General features: G+C 39.8%; 1 protein-coding gene across 2 annotated transcripts in view; it reads right to left on the bottom strand.

The window, feature by feature from the left end:
* CHD6 (chromodomain helicase DNA binding protein 6) overlaps window positions 1-21,294 on the bottom strand; it is a 211,972-nt gene that overhangs the window by 117,657 nt on the left and 73,021 nt on the right. For both annotated transcript variants that reach the window (XM_015149001.3, XM_077951822.1), the window contains exon 3: window positions 14,375-14,895. In XM_015149001.3, coding sequence (XP_015004487.1) covers window positions 14,375-14,895 — 521 coding nt within the window. The remainder of the gene's footprint in view (window positions 1-14,374; window positions 14,896-21,294) is intronic.

Consider the following 21,294-nt stretch of genomic DNA (forward strand, 5'->3'; position numbering starts at 1 on the left):
GCAGCAAATGTCCCAAAGTCAGCAGCAGGGCAGAGGCTTATGCTCACGTCAGCTGAGTCACAGGGTATTACTTTTTCACACCAAATCATGTATTTTGCCTCTTTTTTTCTAAAATCCCAGTCTCCCTTTTAGTAAATGTAAAAACTTCAAATATCCTTTAATGTTATTTGAATCTCAAAATAATGGTTTAAAAAATCAGCAACATTCCAATGACCCAAATATAGAAAATTCACAAATCCATAGATGTTGATAGTTTTTTACAGCTCTCTTAGAAAAAGGTTTAATTCTTTGACACAAATGTAAAGAAAGCTTACAATATGCCAAGTCACCCTAATAGTCACATGCTCAGTGGCCTTTGAATCTTCTGTAAAATCTTAAATCTTTCTTCCCAGCATTTGAAATCAATTTCATCTACTTACTAAATGTAACTTCATTATATTAGAACACTTTGTCTGTATATGTTTAATCTTCATTCTAAATATTTATTATGTGTGTGTGCGCGCATGTGCCCAACATGCTAGAATCATGTGCTTCACTGTGGAACATCATACTCGAAGCTAAACCAAGTTCAAATCATAACTAACGAATAGAACTTCCTCAAAATATGACACTTTTACTAGGAGACTTGTGTGCATTTTGAGCAACACATTAACTGTTGAAAGGAGGGAGGAGTCATGGTGAGGCACTTTCCAAGACAAGCCTGAGGCGCTACTAGATTTTCCCAGCCATAAGCTGGGGTTCAGGTAGCCTGGGAATATACTTTCTCAAATATTTGTCAGTAAAATAGGAAAATACTGGCTGAAACCTGCTCCCTTATTTGCAGGTAAATAAGAAGATACTCTACTCGGGAAAGCTTCAAAGTGATTTTTTGGAGGTTACCTTTGGCAAGAGAAGCCATTTTAAGTTCCAAAAATTCTTCCTGGAGCTCTTCTGATAAAGGCAAGTATCAAGAAGAAAAGATTCCTTGTAAGCTTACAAATGGGATCTTCAAATACGATATTAAGAAAAATATCATCTGAATTCATCCTCTAGGAAGACTAGATAAGGTGTATCTTTCTGCTCTTTGGAAAAAGTTTTAAAAACCTTACGCTTGAGAGTTTTATCAGTTGAAGACATTTTAATCTCTAAACTGCTATACCTACAGATGATTTGGCCCATGAATGTTTGTTTGCTCCTTGAAGTTCCAGGTTCTTCAAAAATAATGGATAGGCCAGGTGTGGTGGCTCATGACTGTAATCTCAGCACTTTGGGAGGCCCAGGCAGGCAGATCGCTTGAGCTCAGGAGTTCGAGACCAGCCTGGGCAATATGGTGAAACCCTGTCTCTACAAAAAAATACAAAAATTAGCTGGGCATCGTGGCATTGGCCTGTGGTCCCAGCTACTTGAGAGGCTGAGGTGGGAGAATCGCTTGAGCCTGGAAGGCAGAGGTTGCAGTGAACAGACATCATGCCACTGCACTCCAGCCTGGGTGTCAGAGTGAGACCTTGTCTCAAAAAAAAAAAAAAGAGGATAAATAGGATCTAACAAAACTGCATATGCAAATAATCTTTGACTCAGCAATCTACTTACAGGAATGTAATCTAAAGATATATCACACGATATAAAAACACATATTCATGAGGTTATTTATTACAACATTTTTTGGTAATTATAAAATAATGAGAACTACCTATCTAAACATAAATGACTGAATAAATTAGGATATATACAATGTAATACTAGACAGCTATAAAAACAAGAAATAATTCTACAAACTGATAGGGAATGATTTCTAAAGATATATCAAGTGAACAAAGCAGTGTTAAAAGAGTATAATATGCTACCTTTTGTGTAAGAATAAAGGGAAATTTAAAAAACCTGTACACATCTATCTACTAATACAAAAAGAAACACAGGAAGGATAAACAAAAAAACCCACAATGCCTATCTATCTACAAGGGGTAGCAGGGATACAGGAGGGAGTGACACTTCTCTGAGTATACCTTTGTATACAGATCTGACTTTAGGAAATCTGTTAAAGTTCTACATACTAAAACACAAAAAACTAAAAGATGAAAACAAGCTGAAACAAGTGAATCCATGTATGTTTAAAACAAGTAATATAACTGCACCTCATAAAGAATAAAACCGCTTCCATTAACTGATGAACACAGCATTTGACTACATACTCTCAATTTCTAGGAGAAGGGGAAAGAAGAGCAAACCAATTCTGAACTTTTTTTTCTTGGTAGTTAAGAAAAAAACTACCATGGTGAAGTGACTCTGAACTATTTCAGATGTGGTATAGGACTAAGCAAATGAGTAAATGTGTTGATGTTGGGAACTGGCAAATACGAAATGCTATAAGGCAAGGGAGATACTGTGAGATGAATCTCAACTGCAGGCATCATCAGTTGAACTCATGAGTTCCATAACATGTATGAACACAAGCACGTATATGCGCACATGTGTATGTATATATACATGTATTGTGTAGATATAAGTATGTATATACGTGTGTACATATATTCATATGTGCATGTTTGTATGTATTTTCCCCCTAGTTTTGACAACAGAAAGGGCCTAAGAGCAAAGATGCCCCATCAGCAATGTGTACACCTAACACTCAGATCTTGGTGTTTAATACTGAAGCTCCTCACAGAAATGGCTGATTCCAAGGCTAAAGCAGGGAAGAGAGAGGATGAGCCCGAAACACCCTGCTATGTCAGAAAGTAAGAGAGTGTTTAGAAAAACAAACATGGCAAGTCAAAATGAGAAATAAGTCAGCTTGAAGAGCTTTTGTTGCCCAAAACTGAGACCATCTGAACACCAAAGTAACTGAGGACAGTAAAGAATTATAAGTCATTGAAAATAATAGGAATCTATACCGATGAGACATACATAAATAATGAATAAGGGATAAAGGGGAGCTCTTGTTCACTACAAAACACAAATGGTAACTGTAAAGGAAGTGGTAGAGTTAGAAAATCATTTTGAGGCTGGGTGCAGCGGCTCATGCCTGAAATATCAGCACTTTGGTAGGCTGGGGCGGGAGGATGGCTTGAGGCCAGGAGTTCAAGACCAGACTGGCAACATATTGAAACCTCATCTCGGCCGGGCGCCGTGGCTCAAGTCTGTAATCCCAGCACTTTGGGAGGCCGAGACGGGCAGATCACGAGGTCAGGAGATCGAGACCATCCTGGTTAACGTGGTGAAGCCCCATCTCTACTACAAAAATATAAAAAACTAGCCGGGCGAGGTGGCGGGCACCTGTAGCCCCAGCTACTTGGGAGGCTGAGGCAGGAGAATGGCGTAAACCTGGGAGGCGGAGCTTGCAGTGAGCTGAGATCCGGCCACTGCACTCTAGCCTGGGCGACAGAGCGAGACTCTGTCTCAAAAAAAAAAAAAAAAAAAAAAAACCCCATCTCTACAAAAAAATTGGGGGAAAAAAAAAATCAGCCAGGCATGATGATGCATGCCAGGTACCTGGGAGGCTAAGATGGGAGGACTGATCGAGCCCAGAAGGTCGAAGCTGTAGTAAGTCATGATGGTGCCACTGCACACCAGCCTGGGTGACAGAGCAAGACCCTGTCTCAAAAAAACCCAAAATGACAAACAAAAAAAACCACTTTGTAACCAATGTAGAAAAGATGGGCATGGTGCAGAATCATCAAGGGATGCTAAATCTAGGGAGAATGATGTGAAGAGAAGCAGGATATTTGCATGATCTTAAAGTGTCTCCCTGCAGATTACTTAGTAGTTATAAGGGAATGAAAAGAATAACTAACTAGACAATGGTTATAGAAGAATGACTTACTCTTAGGAAAGACACACTGATGTATTAGGGACAAAAAGGCCAGACATATGTAACTTGTTTGCAACTGGTTCAGGAAACGTGTGCGCACACGCACGCACGTGCACACACACACTTAAATATATATACACACACACACACGCATACACACACACGCACATACACACATACTTTAAAAAATAATTTATCTTGACATACATCTATTCCACTGCAGAAGTGGATACTGTGTTTGGCATCTTTTTTCCTGACAACCAATACTGATTCCTAGACCATAAAAGAGCTCTGGCAGAAGGTCAGAGTGGGCTATGGTACCCCATTCCTTTTACCATGGTGATTGGTCCAGGATGGACACATGACCTAGCCAGACTAATCTGGGAGTCCTTCCTTTAAAAAAAAAAAAAAAAAAATATATATATATATATATATATATATATATATATATATAGGCAGGAGTGGGTAGGAAAATGAATCTTTCTTCCTACGTCATGAAGTTGTTAAGCTGTAAACCCACAGCTACGGGCAGCCATGATTCCAGCCTCGAGAGGAATGCATTTGCAAAGGATGGAGTGGCACCCAGACAGGCTCAGGGGGTCACTGGAGACAAACAGCTTTGGTCTCAACTAAACTTCCTGGTTCTGATTCCTTAAGCTACTGAACCTCATTATCATTTTTTCCAACTTAAGCTAATTTGACTGGGTTTATGTTACTTGTAACCAAGAGAGTTCTGAATAATACAAACGCCTAATACTCCCACCAATTAATGGCACAGGGGCTTGAATCAAAGAAATCTTATTTCTATAATCCTCTTTTTAATTAATAGCTTTCAGCGTTAGACTAACTTGGAAGGAAAAAAAAGGAAGAAATAACATTTTTGAGAGTCAAAGTAACTATTTTTTTATTCCAACTTGATTTTACAATCAAACATATCTCCACTTCAAAGAAAGTACCTACTATGCATTTATGACATGCAAGAAACTCCCAATCAATTATTTCATACATGCAGGACAACTATTAGTCATAACCATCAAAGCTTTTATTCTGTCTTCCACATGGCTTCATCAGCCAAGAAGACTGTGTGCATCTTTACTTTCTGTAGTTTGTCCTAGAAATTTTTTTTTTTTTTTGCTTTCCAAATAGGAAATTTCATTATAATATGAAAGCACTAGGTAGATGGGATTTCTCAAACTTTCTCTGCAACCATATCTCTAGTTTCTAACCTCCAGGTTTCTTTGCTAGAACTAAGAGTTAGGAAGTGAGTGCCGAATCTGAGTACGAGGAAAAGACCTGGGTACATGTCATGACACTGTACTCCTATGAATCTTTCATGGCTCTGTCCCTGTGGATTCCAGGTATTGAAAGCTCTTATCTACTAAGATGCATTAATTCAAAATGATTCATCTTCTCATTTTAAAATTAAAACCTTATTAAATATCCATCAGAGCCTTACAGCAAGAATGAGTTACTACTACAGCCACTGAAAATAGCTCACGATCCCAATAACTACCTCCAAAGACAAGCGGAGTCTCAGGAGTCCAGTCCAGGAACCACTACTCCACTCCAGCAACAACGCTTCAGAGAAGCTTCCAGCACTGACCTTCCTATACGCTTTGATCCTCTTCCCAGGAGTACAATACTGAAAACATGGATATTACCTTGAAAAAGCTCATTTGTACACTTGATTCAGCTTTTCCATAATGCCCGTATTAATTGAGCCTATATAGAGAACTGAGTTGGTATCTATTTTTAAAAGATACTAGTTAAAAGAAAAAATACTAAAAAACCCTAATTATTTTGGTACAGATATAATCTGCTGTAGATAAACTGTGAACTAAATCTGCCCTGTCAGTCCCTTTAACCGTATCAACACCTTCAAAACAGAGATTACAGAGGACAATATCCTAGTAAAATGGAAACAAAAAGATTACTTCCTCTTAAGATGAAAAAGCAGAGTTTTACCAAGTAATTCTATTAAAAGTAATAAAAGCAATTGAAAATAAAAATTCAGAAAGTATAGAAGAGTTTCAAATACAAAGTATAACCCATCCTTAGTGCACCAAATCCCCAGAAAGGATCGCTTTTGACTGACGCCTCTCTGATGCGTTCATGCTTCTAGTTCATTATTTATCAACATTAAGCAATGGCTACTGACATCCTGATAGGAACGTTGATGAATTCAGATCTTATATACCTCCCCTATTCTGTCCCTACTCAGTATTTTCTTTGAACTCTTTTAGTGGAGGCAACCACATTTTAAATTTTCATTCTTTGTTTTTCTGATTGCTCCCGTCATGACCCATTCTTGTGTTGCAGACAAAATATCCTCAATTTGAGGAGCTAATTTAAAATATGTTCATTCTTTTCCTTGAATTGTTTCTTCTTATGACAGTTGTTCTTTCATTCTTCCTTTTCCTGCTTTATGCTGCTCGTTTTCGTCTGTGGTCTTGTGCTCTTCAGTAGACTGTTCCTATTGAAAATCAACTAGGCTGGTAATACAGGTGCCTGGTGAGGCTCTCCTCTGCTTCTGAGTAAACCGCTTTCTCTACAAGCCTCGCCCCTGAATATGAAGCCTGGCCTAGGACTCTGCACACATGTCAAGTGGCTGTCCCTCCCTCCACTTTTTAGGGTATGGGCAGGGAAGGGCAGAGAAGTTAGTGCTCTGTGCCCCTTTCTTGTGGATGTCATTCCTTATATGGAGCCCTAGCCCCTTCCTCAGGGCAAACTGCCTAATATCCGTAGAGTAATTGCCTGAGTTCATCCTAGAGCTGACAAACCACACAGCCGCTCTGCAGACAGTCCCTTAATCAGCCACCTCCACTTCTGGCCTGCCTCCAATCGCTCCTCCAGAGCTGCCTGCTCCATTGCAAGGAGAAAGCACTTCTATCTCTGCTGCAAACATAGTGCCTGCATGAGCTCTAAGCTGGGACTCCCTCCATACCATTTATCCACCAGTATGATACCAGTGGACTTCTTTGTCCAGAAATTCAGTAATAGCTCTCATCTTTGAAAAATTTCGTCCCCTCTGTTCTTCCTATCATTTCAGTAAGATTTGGAGAAGTGAAAATGAAAGCAGGCTGCATGTACCATCTTAAAATCTGGAAGCCCCTAAAAAGAACATTTGTTTAAATGTCTTTTGGTCTTTTTGTTTTAAGTCTTTTCTCATCTACAAATTTCTTTAATAACTGGCTCAATACTCATCTCTTCCAAGGGACTCCTCAGACCAGAAATGACATACTCCTTATCTTCTAAATCCTTTCAGCTACTCTGTAAGCAGTTATACCAGGTTTTTCATTTGTTTATATTTTTGCTTGTTTCTTGAACACTTGTCAAGGCTGCTTCTTGTGAAAAGCACCTCAAACTCATAAAAGTACCTCAATGACTGGGCTCACAGATACTTCTGACACCTTGCTTCCTTCACTATTGCATTCCCTATAAAAAAAAACTCATAAACAAAGCAAGACACAGAAGAGGCACTAAAAATATACTGGATAAATGAGTAGGCATGTATCAAGCATTATTATTTAGCAACTGTTCCCTTACAGATTTGGTAAAGGTCTACTATGCACCAGGCCACAAAGTAGCACTTCTGATGCTCCAAAAAAAAAAAACCCAAAAACAAACAAACAAACAAAAAACAGAAATAAAGACTTAGTACAAAGCTTCCAAGGTGGGTCTCTGACATTACCATTTAGATTTCTTCCCTGGTTAACACAAAGTCCAACGGGTTCCAAGCTCAGGGTCTCTACTGAGGGCTCATACACACCTTTATGTCTTCTTTGGTCTAATAAATGGTCACAATGTAAAAACAGGTCTCCCAACAGAAAGAACCCCACTAATGTAATCTCTTGAACCTGAAATTAGCCTCAATAAAGATCTCTCTAAACAGATATAGCTGATTGACCTTCAAATAAATGAGAAAGAGCCACCAGCCCCGGAGGAGGAAAGCTAGCTGTGTTACTACTCTTCCTGCACCACACAGTGACCGGCTGACTCAGCGGCAACCACGCAGCTCAGATGGTTATATAATCAGAAGGCCTGGGGCTGAACACTTCCCAGAAGCAGTCATCACAGATGAAAGCAAAAAAAAAGGTAAAATGCTGCATTTGGGAGAAAAATCTGCTCTGGGTTGACAAACCAAACAAATGGGGATGAAAAACTGAAACTGGGGCTGATCACACAACCACTTCTTTTCCTCTTTTTGCTTTTTCATTCCTAGCAGATGTTACATATAAAAACTTACACAGGCTCCTTTTTCCTGTGATCTTTCACCTGGGAAACATGTTTCTCAAAGGATAATCTAAGACTCAGCCACACTCTAATTACCTGGGAGAATTCTGAACTGCAGATTCCTGGGTTCCACCCCAGACCTAATAAATCATTCTCTCTGGGGAATCCACTTTTCTAACAAGCTCTCCAGGTAGTTCCCTAGGCACAGCAAAGTCTGAGGACCAGAGATCCAGGTAGATAGACCTCCACTTGGGCCAGCACACTAATTTCTTGACTTGCAAGAAAGAATATGAACCATTCTGATATGTGTGGAAATTCCAAAGCTTATACGCTGCCCTCACCGACAACATGAACACCAAAACTCAAGACCTTAGCTTTTAAAAGCAACACTCAGGCTGGGTACCATGGCTCATGCCTGTAATCCCAGCACTTTAAAAGGCCAGGCAAGCGAATCACTTGAGGACAGGAGCTCGAGATCAGCCTGGCCAACACAGCAAACTCCCATCTCTACTAAAAATACAAAAAATAAGCTGGGTGTGGTGGTACACACCTGCAATCCCAGCTACTCGGGAGGCTGGAGCAGGAGAATCGCTTGAACCTGGGAGGCAGAGATTGCAGTGAGCCGAGATGGCGCCACTGCACTCCAGCCTGGGCGAGAGAGCGAGACTCCGTCCCCCCAAAACGTGATATTCACAGGCATTTAGAAGCATTAGATGCAAAAACTGTTGTTGAGCACAGAATCCACTGCATAACAGTTCTTGCTATAATCTGAATTTGTCCCCCAAAATTCCTGTGTTGGAAACCTCATCTCCAATGCAGTGGTGTTGGGAGTTGGGGTCTAATAAGAGGAGATCAGGTCAGGTGGCTCTGGCCTCATGAATGGATGAATACTCTTATCACAGGAGTGGATTATCTCAACAGTAGCCCTCTCTCGTTCATTTTAGAGTAACATTTCATCCTCTTTTGCTCCTCTGCCTTTGGCCACAGGATAAGGAGCAGCACACAGGTCCTCCCCAGATTCCAGCGCCATACTGTTGGACTTCCCAGTCTCCAGAATGGTGAGCCAAATAAATTTCTGCTCACTATACATTATCCAGTCTGTGTATTCTATTATAGGAACATAAAATGAACTATAACAGTTCCCTAATATGAAATTTCTTTCTCAAATGGTAAAAACTTAGCTTCTCTGAGAAACTGTCACGTTGCTTTTCTAAGGCCGAAACATTATATTCAATGTAATGAACAATTTTGGGAACAATATATTCCCAAAGCCCTTACTAACATTTCATGACCCTACATGATCTGACCCCTGCCTCTCTGATCCCCTCCTCCAGCTATACTGGCCATGTACAGGTATGTATGCATAGGTATGTGTATATGTTTGTATATATACACACACACATGTACATCTGTGTATGTCTTCTTAGGCAAGTGGCTCCAATCCTCTGTGGAATAAGGCACTATAATTTTAAAAATAGTATAAGCATATAAACTATACCAAATGAAATTTTAATTTCAGAGTCAGGAAAATGACAGAGCCTAACTTGGCTTCCTGAAGGAGCTTTCTTTCTTGCTTAAGTTTTACACAATAAAGGAATGAACTAAACTCATACTCAAAAACACTTTAGAGAAGCCAGGTTTAGTAATATATATCTGTAATCCCAGCTATTTGGGAGACCTCATCTCTAAAAATAATAATAATAATAATAATTTGGAGGGAAGAGACACTAGTTTCAATTGAAACTTCTCCTATTTAAGAATTTTAGGCTTTTATCTCTCAAGCAATAAATGAATACTGATCACTATTAATATCATCCTTGAAAAGGAAAATTTGCTAGACTACCTATCACCTGTTTAGAACAGACATGTTCAATAATCTGTTGCCTCTCAAATGCAAACATAAACAGCAAAGGAAAAAGTTGAAGACATTTAGTCCTTGAAAGGATACCATGAAGTATGCAAACTGAAATTCTATAGAAGAGCAACCATTTCCTACAAATAAAAACAAATTTATCTGACACTGAAATCTCCCCACGTCCATTTCTGATCTTCCTTAGCAAAACATAAAGACACACAGCTGAGGGGAGAAAAGTCGGTTTTACAATCAGGTGAACGTGGAGTCAAATCCCAAGGATGGTGCTCACTAGTTTTGTGCCTTGGACAAGTTACTTAACTTTTTAAACTTTCATTCAATTATAAAATGGATATATTACCTACTGTTATATAACAATGGGAGTTATAAGATATAAGATACCTTATACAGGTATAAGTTATAAGATACCTTATACAGGTCTTATTTTCAAGGAGAAGAGCTCTAACCATTCATTCTTGGAATACATTTATATCTATACATATAGATATATATCTCTATCTCTCTCTCTATATATATATATCTCTATATATAGAGAGATATGTATCATATGTGAACCTGACAAACCTCTCTGGTGACCAGCCCCAGGAACATAAAAAGGCACAAGGCAAGTTGATCCTGACCTCAGACACTTAACTTTTGCTGAGGAAAACAAGTCATACATACCTGAAAACCATAATTAATGATGGGGAAAGTAGCCTGTTTTAGAGGCAAACATACAAGACTGGGAATCGGGCCTGAGTTTATAACACACATCTGTGAATGACCTTAGACAAGTCACTTCTCTGTGGGTCTCCGTTTCCCTGGCTGCAGCCCTACAACAGGGCTGAACTAAGTAAGTATCTTTTAGCCTTCCCAGGTCTACGGTTATGATTTATAATGAAAAGTGAGGCTCCAAATGCTATGGAAGTTCAGAGGGGACACACGGGTACGCTGTTTTGGGGAAACTCTGATATATATATCTGTACTGATATACAGCTGAACTCTGATATATATCTGAACTTAGACTTGCACTCAGACCCGAAGAATGGAAAGGACTTGGGATACCGAGAGGATAAGAGCTGGGGAAATACCCAGAGCAATCCAAAGGAGAAGTGGGTCAAGGACCTTTAAGAGCTAATGAGATTAATTGAGTTGGTGAGGTACAGTGCCAGAGATGGAAAGGGAGGGAGACATCAGACCCCAGAGGGTCTGAATAACAGAGGAAGGAGTCTGGATTTTGTCCTGGAGGCAACAGGAGCAATCAGGGGGCAACAGGAACAATCAGAGGATTCTAAGCGGTTATAAATTGTTGAGGGAATCCCATTTCCCCGTCTCCATGTTTTCATGAGGAAAAGCATATTTTATTCCCAAGGACTTAAAAATACTGGAAATATATTTTCCACCCTTCTTCAAATTTATCTCACTTCCCCGACTGGGGAAATACTCCAATAGCAAGACTGGAAGAAGGAATGGAGCACACATGGCCCAGCACCGCCACCTCTGCTTTCGAGTGCCTGCAGTGCTGGCAGATAAACTTAACTGAGGGAGGAACAACAAGTCTGATGGTGGCCACAAGCTAACCAATGTTCTTCAATCCAATTTACCAATAACAGAGCTGATAAATGAATGCCCATTTCTATTGACTATTTATCAACTGATTTAGAATTGAAAAGGGAGAAAAGGCGATTTGATTTATTACCACCACCACCGTTGCCAACATAAATAAAGGGGCCAACAGCAGTGCTTCAGAAAGACTAGCCAGGTGGCAGCTGGCAAGATGGACTGAAGGAGGAAAAGGCCAGAAGCCCGTAAATCAGTTGTGGAGCTCCTACAGTAATCCAAGCATTAAGTGAATCATTTATAACCATCAAGTATTATCCAGGGTCTAATCGATATCTGCTTAAATCAAAACATGTACTTGAGCCAATCTGCAAGAGTAAATCAAAGAGAACAAAAAAACTAAGGCTTAATTACTAACATATGCATATATATATGTATGTGTGTATATATATATGTATTTTTAAATCAATTAACATGCTTCATATCTAAAACTGCTTCTGCCTACCTGTAGGATCACTAATTAAAGGAACCAAAACAATTTTATAAAGATATAAAAGAGAAGCAATCAAAGGCTAACCAGTCCAGAACTCTGGAGTGCACAAAAGACTTCTATTATGTTACAGATCGATATAATATAGCTCCAAAAGAAAGAGAGAAAGCTCATGTAACCTGTCCACATTTTTAAAGAGATGATCATTTCTGTCAACCTCCTCTAACAGGATGTCTCTTGGACTTCTAAACCTGAAAAGGTTCTGCTGTCTTCTAAGTTAGCAGCCTTTGAAAACACTACCAAGCACTTCTCCAAGTCACTTATATTTCATACAGCCTAATTAGATCAAATCAAGTTGTGTTAGTATTGCTACATTTATATGAGAAAGCCTGTACATTTTCACTAGTCAGAATCCTGATTTTGCCTATACATTTGGCATCCAACACTTAGTTAAATGCCCCCTTATTCCCCCAAAATGGAATTTATGACAATGTTTGCATACTCATCACTTTGTTTCAGACCTCATAAAATGTAAACATGAATTCCTTAAAAAATGAAGAGTTGATAAAATTGTAAACATCAGAAACCAGTGGCTAAGTGGGCTCAGACACCTATGGCTTTCTAATGTCTTCTAGATACAAACCAAGACTCCTTATTAGGGCTATAAAACCCTCCTCTAATTACCCTAAATTCTCACACACAATCTTTATTCCTTATTATTCTCTGTAATAATAATAATAAAAAGTCGCCACACTAGCTCATGTCCGATCCTCCTTCCTTATATACGCTATTACCCCAAAGTACCACTTCAGCTCCTCCAAAGTAATCTGGAGATGGAGATGAAAATTATTTGCAGAGGACGAACAGTCACTCTGCTACTCCATCCACACACTGGAGATTAAGAGTATGCTCACTAGGTTCACTAAGAAACAAGTCCTGTAGGGTTTTAGTTAGGCAGAATCCTGAGTTTTGTCTACCTCTCTCTTGACCTTCTGTAAGGTATTTTACAGGCATTTTCTGTAATCTACATTCCTGGGATCCCACCCAAGTTTCTTTGGTAGAAGAACGATGAAATCCTCTGCCAGACAGAAGGGAGTGAATATTATGAGGCAAATTTTTAATTTGGATTAAGAAACCATCCATCTGGTCCCAACAAACTGTCCTTCTGAAAAAGAAGTGAACCATCTAGTAAACTCCAGGTTGCAACACACACCACTTAAAATGCATTCTTCAAATTACCTCCTTCATGCCTGACCAACACAGGTGTGATAGCCCCATTACTTTATGTTTTGTTAGTATCCACATCAGTCTCTGTGTTTTTTATGAGTGCTCTTGGTCTAGAATAATAGATACATAGATAAATGTAATTAACCTTCCTCTGTACTTAGATTTTAGACATGTAAATTCCTTAAGATAGGAGTCATATATTTGGTGTTTCCTCAAAATTCTAAATATAAACTTCTGCACAAGGAATTTAGAAACAAAATGAGAAATATATTTGTATATGATGACAGATATTGAGCTCCCTGCACAAGGAATGCATTTGCTATCTTGATAGGATCTATACAGTGATTCTGTACCTATGCACTCTGGTCTCGCCGTAAGTCATTACAGTCGGCTCTGGTCTCATTTACTCAGCATTTCCTAAGCACTTGTCAATGTGTCAGGCACTGTGCTAGACAATGAACTAGATAAATAGATCAGGAATGGTCCTGCACTCAGGTTTTGGAACCTAGGGGAAGCTAGTCAGTCCTCAACTATCTGGAACTCTGTGGATACCGATGGCTCTCTTAGGCTTCCTGCACGACTGATTCCCGTCACTGTGCATCCTCCTTACAGCAGCTCCTCTGCCACTCTACACCACTACTGTTCCAAAAATCACTGCCCTCTGTATCACACCTGGGATGTCACTTCCCTTACACCCTGTGCATGTTAACATTTTAATTCTTTTTTGTCCAAAAGGAATGGCAAGAAACTGCATGGCCAGTATTAATTAAGTTTATCTTTCTCTCATTAGGAGGTAAGAAAGGTGGTTCATTTTTGGCTGAAAGCTAATATGGACACAAAGAACACATAAACATGGGATATAGGGGGCACATCTACACATCTGGCAGGATACCAGCTAGCAACTAAAGAATGCTAAGTACTAAGACCAAAAAGAATGGTTGGGGTCTGAAGCGGGTGGGGAATTCTTGGGAGTATCCTAAAAACACAAATGTCTTTTTTGAAATGCCGCGACTTCAGAAATGCAATGAGAAAACAGCAACCTTCAAGGACAGTCCCTTGCATTAGCACCAAGGGGTTATCCCTGCTCCCTATCCTATATAGGTGGGATATGAAGCTTAGGCCCACAGGAGTGCAGCAAGGTTGTGTCCAGGGGCTTGGGCCAATGCCAAAGGCAAATCATTCTGCACTGGCACAGGCAAATGCTCAGAGAAGGAAGAAAGGAAAGTACCTGGCCTTCCTGGACTTCGTCCTGGCTGCAGAGTCAGTGCAGCTCCTCTTCTCTTTGGCCTCCTTGGTGCCTGAGGCCTCCCGGGGCTTCCGCGCCTTCTTTACCCCATCTTTTTGCTTCGGCTCCTTGTGCTCCTTGGCCTTCTTCGGCTCCTTGGCCTTCCTGGGTTCCTTTGGCTCTTTCGGTTCGCGTTTCCTCTTTGGCTTGGGCTCTCTGTCCTTGCTTCCCTTTGCTGCACCCTCTTGGTCTCCTGGCTCCTTTTTCTTCCGTTTCTTCTTCACTCCAGTACCTCCTCCTCCACTGTCCTCCATCCCATTATGGGATGTCATTTTCCTAGGAAAAAGGGTAGCAGCTTCCTCTTCAGCAGTGTATAGGTCCTTCTGGGGCAGACAGTGACTAGCAACATCTTCAATTTTCTCTTCTTGATCAGTGCTGCAGTCAAATGGGGATGGAGATTTGTAGTCAAAATTGACAGAGGCATCAGACATTGGGGAGTGATTCAAAACTTTTAAATTTGACAACTGTAAAAGAAAGAGAAACAAGCATATTACCCTTCCAATGCATGCTTCCTACAAAGAGACTTACCCAGTTTGAATACATGGATTTGCTCAACAAATAGTATATTTACTGAGTTCCCACTCTCTGTTAGTTTCTATTGTGCTAGGCCTTCGAGACAGAGTGGCAAACAGGACATATATGGCCTTTAAACTTGGGGAGCTGTGCCAACGTGTTGTTAGCATACTAAATCAGGATCAAAGATACACCTTAGATTTTAACTAAAAATTGTGCTGTTCTGTATGATCATCTAATCTAGCCACCAGACTGAGCACCAAATAACCTTTGGCCACTTGCAGAAACCAAACTACCTGTATAGGAGGAAGTTTTATTGTGATGGATGCCATTAGAAAGGATGTGTCACAGGTGCTGAAGGCATCCCCAAAATGGAAGTTGCAAAGCTGTTTTTGAGCACCAACAAACAAAAGTACAGCCCCCCAAAGTGACCACTTTTTAAGAAAACATCCCTTTGGGTATAGAAGTTATATCTCATTCTTTCAGGTCTAGTGTTGCAAAAAAACACTTACAATTTCATAACAAAGCTAAGGTTGGTGATAATCGGTAACAATGAGGGTGTTAGTTTCAAGGAACAGCACCTCCCTTGGTCTGGAACAAAGAAATAACTTAAGGAGAGCCTGGGAGGGACAAGCAGGCTTTCTAGGAAGAGAGTTACAATCATCTTTGCATGATGGCTTAGAAATAGCACCATTTGTGAGGAACCTTTTCTCTTAACAAGAGGCCCAGCATGTGCTAAAGGGCACAGACAGTTGCCCAGGTGGCATGGTTTCCCTTCAGTATGCCGGTTATCCGTTCTGTGCTCAGACTTCCTGGCCCAGCCTGGTAGTTACAGAGACCGTAACATTCAGCTGCATATTTCCCCTTCTGTTTTTTCCAGTGTCTTTCCCTAGTCCAATGCTCCCAAACATAACACTGAGAATCCCAGGATAAAAAGATGAAAGAAAAGAAAGATTTGGGGTGGGGAGGGGAAGAGATCTTTATCATATCAATACAGTCCAGCCTCATAAGCCTAAATACAAAGGGAACTGGTCATTCCGGCAGGACTCACTACTCAAAAAAAAAAAAAAAAAAAAAAAAAAAGGAGAACAATTCAGTTTATTATCTCATTACTGATTTGAGTACTTGAGATGGCTTGGGAAAGGAGCTAAGTGGACAAAAGGAATTTAAAATCAAATGCGAAAAAAAAATGGTTAAGATGGTAAATTTTCTATCATATGCTTTTTACTACAATTTTAAAAACTGTTTTAATGGGATAAAAGGCAAGAAGAAATCTAGCAGTGAGGTGACAGGTATCCAGGTGAAGCTCAGCTCCTGTGAAGTGCAGAGCCGTCCTCGGGAGATTCCTGAATTCTGTGCCAAGGACAGCTGGCCCTTAAGGAACAAGTTTTTGCTGAGCATGCAAGGGTGTACAGACTGGAAAAGGACGAGTCACAGGTTTCTTAGGCTTTCAAAGATAACATAAAAGATCTACTCCCACCGAGGCAGCTCTCTGAAGGTCAGAGTGAGACTCTGTCTTTTCAGCTCATATCTCATGTCCAGGTCTCTTTTCTGAAGGACAGGGGTCCCCAAATAAGCTAGAAGTAGGTGGCAGTAAGGGGGTATTCAATCCTTAGGCAATAGCAAGAGTAGCAGCTAACGTTTATTGAAAACATGCCATATGGGTACACTAGAGCTTGTGCAAGGCATGTTTCGTGACCTCTAAATCTTTATAACAATCCCACAGGGTCAATAAAAAGATGCCGGTTTTGTATACAGAGAAATGGAAGGTTAGTGATGTTAACTGGTGTGCCCAAGGCCAACGGCTACTGAGTGCGGGAGTTTAGATTTGAACTATCCATCTGGCCAAAGCTAACACTCATTTCATTGAGCATTGTATGACCTCCCAGGGAACTACAATGATTGCTAGGCCATGAGACCAGCATGATGAAACTTGGTTAGAAATGTTAAATGCAGCCAGGCATGGTGGTTCGCACCTGTAATACTAGCACTTCGTGAGGCTGAGGTGGGAGAACCGCTTGAGGTCAGGAGTTAGAGACCAGCCTGGGCAACAGAGCAAGACCCTATCTCTACAAAAAAAAAAAAAAATTTAAAACATTTGCCAGCAGTGGTGGTGCACACCTGTAGTCCTAGCTACATATGAGGCTGAGGCAGGAGGATCACTTGAGCCCAGGAGTTTGAAGTTACAATGAGCTATGATTGTGCCACTGCACTCCAGCCTGGGCAACAGAGCAAGACTCTACCTTTTAAAAATAAAAATAAAAGTTAAATGTGATGGCATATGCAATCACTTTGGGAAAGGTCATGCAGTTGTTGATGAAAAAGCAGGTATTAGTAATAAAATATATAAAATTATGATTGAAAAGTCTACCAGAAATGTTTGTATTTTTAAAGCACCTTGTTGGGAGCTATGAAAATATATTTGCTGAAGATTAAAAAATATTAGACAAAAAATAATTTCTTTCATGTGTCTCAAGGTCAGTGGGGGGAAAGGCAAAGAGCCTAAATAAAAGCTTTGTTTCAGCTTCTACCAAGGGCATTAAATCACCACTTTGAAACTGGCCCTAAAACGAACAGGTTGGAGATGATGGGCCACAAGGTGCCAAAAATATTTTACAAATTATAACAACAATTTAAATAGAGACAAGAAGCTAGGAAAACAAGAATGAAATGGAGAGGGTCCACAGGTAACACATGCAACAATGCTAGCTCAAAAACTGCACTGTTTTAAAAAACCTGTTTCTGTGATTCAAAATTATCAATCCACAATATTCCTGGAAAAGACACTTAAAGACATGAATCTAGATAAACCAGATCAGGTCAGTTGAAAAGGAGTTAGGAACTAATGAAAAAATTATGGCCCTGGGCAGTGGTTCCCAGCGGTCCACTGACAAACCTTTAACAATTATTCAAGAACTTGAAAGTCAAAACAGATTCTAATTAAGAAAATCATCCAGAAAAACGAGTGTATCTGTTACATAATCTTCTTCATCAGTTATAACGATTTCCACACCTTTTCAACAGAAGGCCTTGAAATAATATGCTAAAACTCGGGCAGCAAAAACCAGTAAATTTCAGTACATCAGGTTTAAAAAAAATTAAACAAGCATATTTCACTGTATTTTTTTGTTTTGGGTCAGGAAACATAGATTTCTATCTGTAACGAATCCATACATGGGTACCTGACGATCATTGCCTGTAAGCTGCTTCCAAGCTAGTCCTGTTCTCGGTATCCAAGTTCCCAAGGAATAGAGAGAGACAGCTTTTCATTCTTATTCATATAAACAGTATTTACTGGCCATTTAAACGTTTCTTCACATGTTGGCATGGCAAACAGGTATATATAGAGATGGAAGGTTGAAAAGGAAGATACTCTCCAAGTTGTGATGACATTTCCCTCTCCCAAATTTAAGATGATTCTTTCTTTGAAAGAAAAATTAAATAAAGTGATAATATAATACTATTAGACTTCCCTCAATTTTTCCTAAAAATTATGCATATTTTATGTGAAATACAGTAATTAAGGAATTTAAATATTTTTTGTTTAAAACTTTAATACACTTATCAAAATAAATAACTTTTGCACTTTAAAGAACATTATCAAGAATGTACAATCAGCCCTTTAAATCCATGGGTTCTGCATCTATGGAGTCAACCAACTGAGGATTGAAAATATTTGAAAACAAACAATTAAAAATGACAATACAACAATAAAAATACATATTAAAAACAATATACTACAACAACTATTTATGTAGCATTTGTGTTATGTTAGGTATTATAAGTAACCTAGAGATGATTTAAAGTGTAGGAGAAGATGTGTATGGGTTATATACAAATACTACACCATTTTAAATAAGGGACTTGAGCATCCTCAGATTTTGGTATTCACGGAAGGCATTAGAACAATCCCCCATGGACGCTGAGGAACAACTGTATAAAATCCCCAGAATGGGTGAAAGTATTTGCAAATCATTTATTGGATAAGGGTCTAGTGTCTAGAATATATAAAGAATTCTTACAATTCAATAATAAAAAAGAACCAAATTCAAGGCCACAATGAGATACTATTTTATACCCACCTAAGATGGCTATAATAAAAAAGACAGACAACAATAATTTTGGCAAGGATACAGAGAAACTGAAACCTTCATACATTGTTGGTGGGAATAAAAAATGGTGAAGCCACTTAACAGTGTGACAGTCCTTCAAAAAGTTACACAGTTAGCAAATGATCTGGCAATTCCATCATAGACAGACACACAAACACACACACACACACACACACACAGAGACAGAATTGAAAACAGGTGTTTAAACAAAAACTTATACACAAATGTTCACAGCAGCACTATTCACAATAGCCAAAATGTGGAAGAAACCCAGTCCATCAACAGATGAACGGGCAAACAAAATGTGGTATGTCCATACAATGGCATATTATTCAGCCATAAAAAGGAGTGAAGTGGGGCTGGGCACAGTGGCCCACACCTACAACCCCAGCGCTTTGGGAGGCCAAGATGGGCAGATCACACGAGGTCAGGAGTTCAAGACCAGCCCGGCCATACATGGTGAAACCCCATCTCTACTAAAAACACAAAAATTAGCCAGGTGGGGTGGCACGCACCTGTAATCCCAGCTACTTGGGAGGCTGAGGCAGGAGAATCGCTTGAGCTTGGGAGGCGGAGGCTGCAGTGAGCTGAGATCATGCCACTGCATTCTAGCCTAGGCGACAAAGTGACTCTGTCTCCAAAAAAAAAAAAAGAGTGAAGAGTGAAGTACTGAAACATGCTATACCACGGATAGACCTTGAAAACATGCCAAATGAAATAAGCCAGACACAAAAGGCCACATATTGTATAATACAATTTATATGAAATACTCAGAAAAAAACAAACTCAAAGAGACAAATTGGAGGTTATGAAAACATTCTGAAATTAAATAGTGGTGATGTTTACACAATCTTGTCAATATTCTAAAAACCATGAAATTGCACATTTTAAAAGGGTGGATTTTATAGTATGTAAATTACATTTTCATTTTGAAAAATCCAATACAAGGACATACCGAAATTGGTGCGCTCATATATTGCTGGCAAGAGTATCAACTATTAAAAGCCTTTTTTTTTTCCTTCGCAGGACAGAGAAGCAACATGCAGTGATTCTTGCAATTTTATGTTGCCTCAACATCCATTTTGGATGTACACTGGACTTTCTCATACCAGAAGTGGAGCTTGATCACCCTTGATACAGTTTCCACCCTTGACACTGCCTTCTCCCAGTTCCTTAAGGTGGTCAATCCCGATATCTGCCTTTTACAACTGCCTCCTGGTGACCACCCACCTATGGGACAGCCAGAGAGCCTACCTATGTGTCTTGTCCCACTGACTCCCATACCCTGCATGGACTGCCCAGATACGCCGCAGTGACTCCACTGAATTTTAACTGCTTGCTCTAAACCCAGCAATTAGAACTCCCTGCAGGAAACCTGCTAGGGTAATGGGTAATGGCCTGGACCCCAATGAAGGCTTTGATCCATTGGTTCATCTTTCTATATCTTGCTCCCCACACACTGACTGAACATGCGAGGCCTGGACAGCTCTTCACTTCTCATTGGGCCTGTGACGTGTGCTGCTCTCTTCTCTCTAGGATCTGCAAGTAATAAAACTGCCTCTGTTATTTCATATGTTTTGTTATGCTGTCTTCTCTGTATCTCACCTGACTGACACACATTAACCTAACTCTCCTCCTGGTCAGGGCTCTCCTAGAGAGTGGTTATCTTGGTGGGAATAAACTGGACAAAGGACACAGGTTGGACAAGAGCCACAAGGAGTCTACCAGTATAAATAAGTCTTCTGTGAGAGGGACACCTGGTCACTGGTCACTTGCATTAGGCTGCCTCCAGGATAGAGAAGTAGCTGGTGAAAGGCACACTGTAAACACACATGACCACCTCCCTGGGGCCCCATCAGGGCAGGGCTAGAAATTATAGCCACTGTCCAGGGAGTAACCTTAAGACCAAATTAGAGAAAAATACAACACAACAATATAAAATTTTAATTGTGGATATCCTTTTAAACGGGGCAACTTCTCTTCTAGGGCATAAATAAAGGAAACACGTAAGTACTCCAAAGGATTATGTATAAGAATATCTGATACACAATTGTGTTTAATAGAGAAAAAAGCTATAAATAACCTGCTTGCCAATCTTTAGAAAAATATTTAAATTAATAGTACACCCACCATCTGGAATAATACTATGCAGCCATTATTTTACAGAGGTTTAAAAGACATGAAACATGTCTACATTTGGGAAGCAAAAAAAGAAAACCTATGGTCTAATCACATTTT

The sequence above is a fragment of the Macaca mulatta genome, chromosome 10 (genome assembly GCF_049350105.2).
Source record: "Macaca mulatta isolate MMU2019108-1 chromosome 10, T2T-MMU8v2.0, whole genome shotgun sequence".
In the NCBI taxonomy this organism is placed as follows: Eukaryota; Metazoa; Chordata; class Mammalia; order Primates; family Cercopithecidae; genus Macaca; species Macaca mulatta.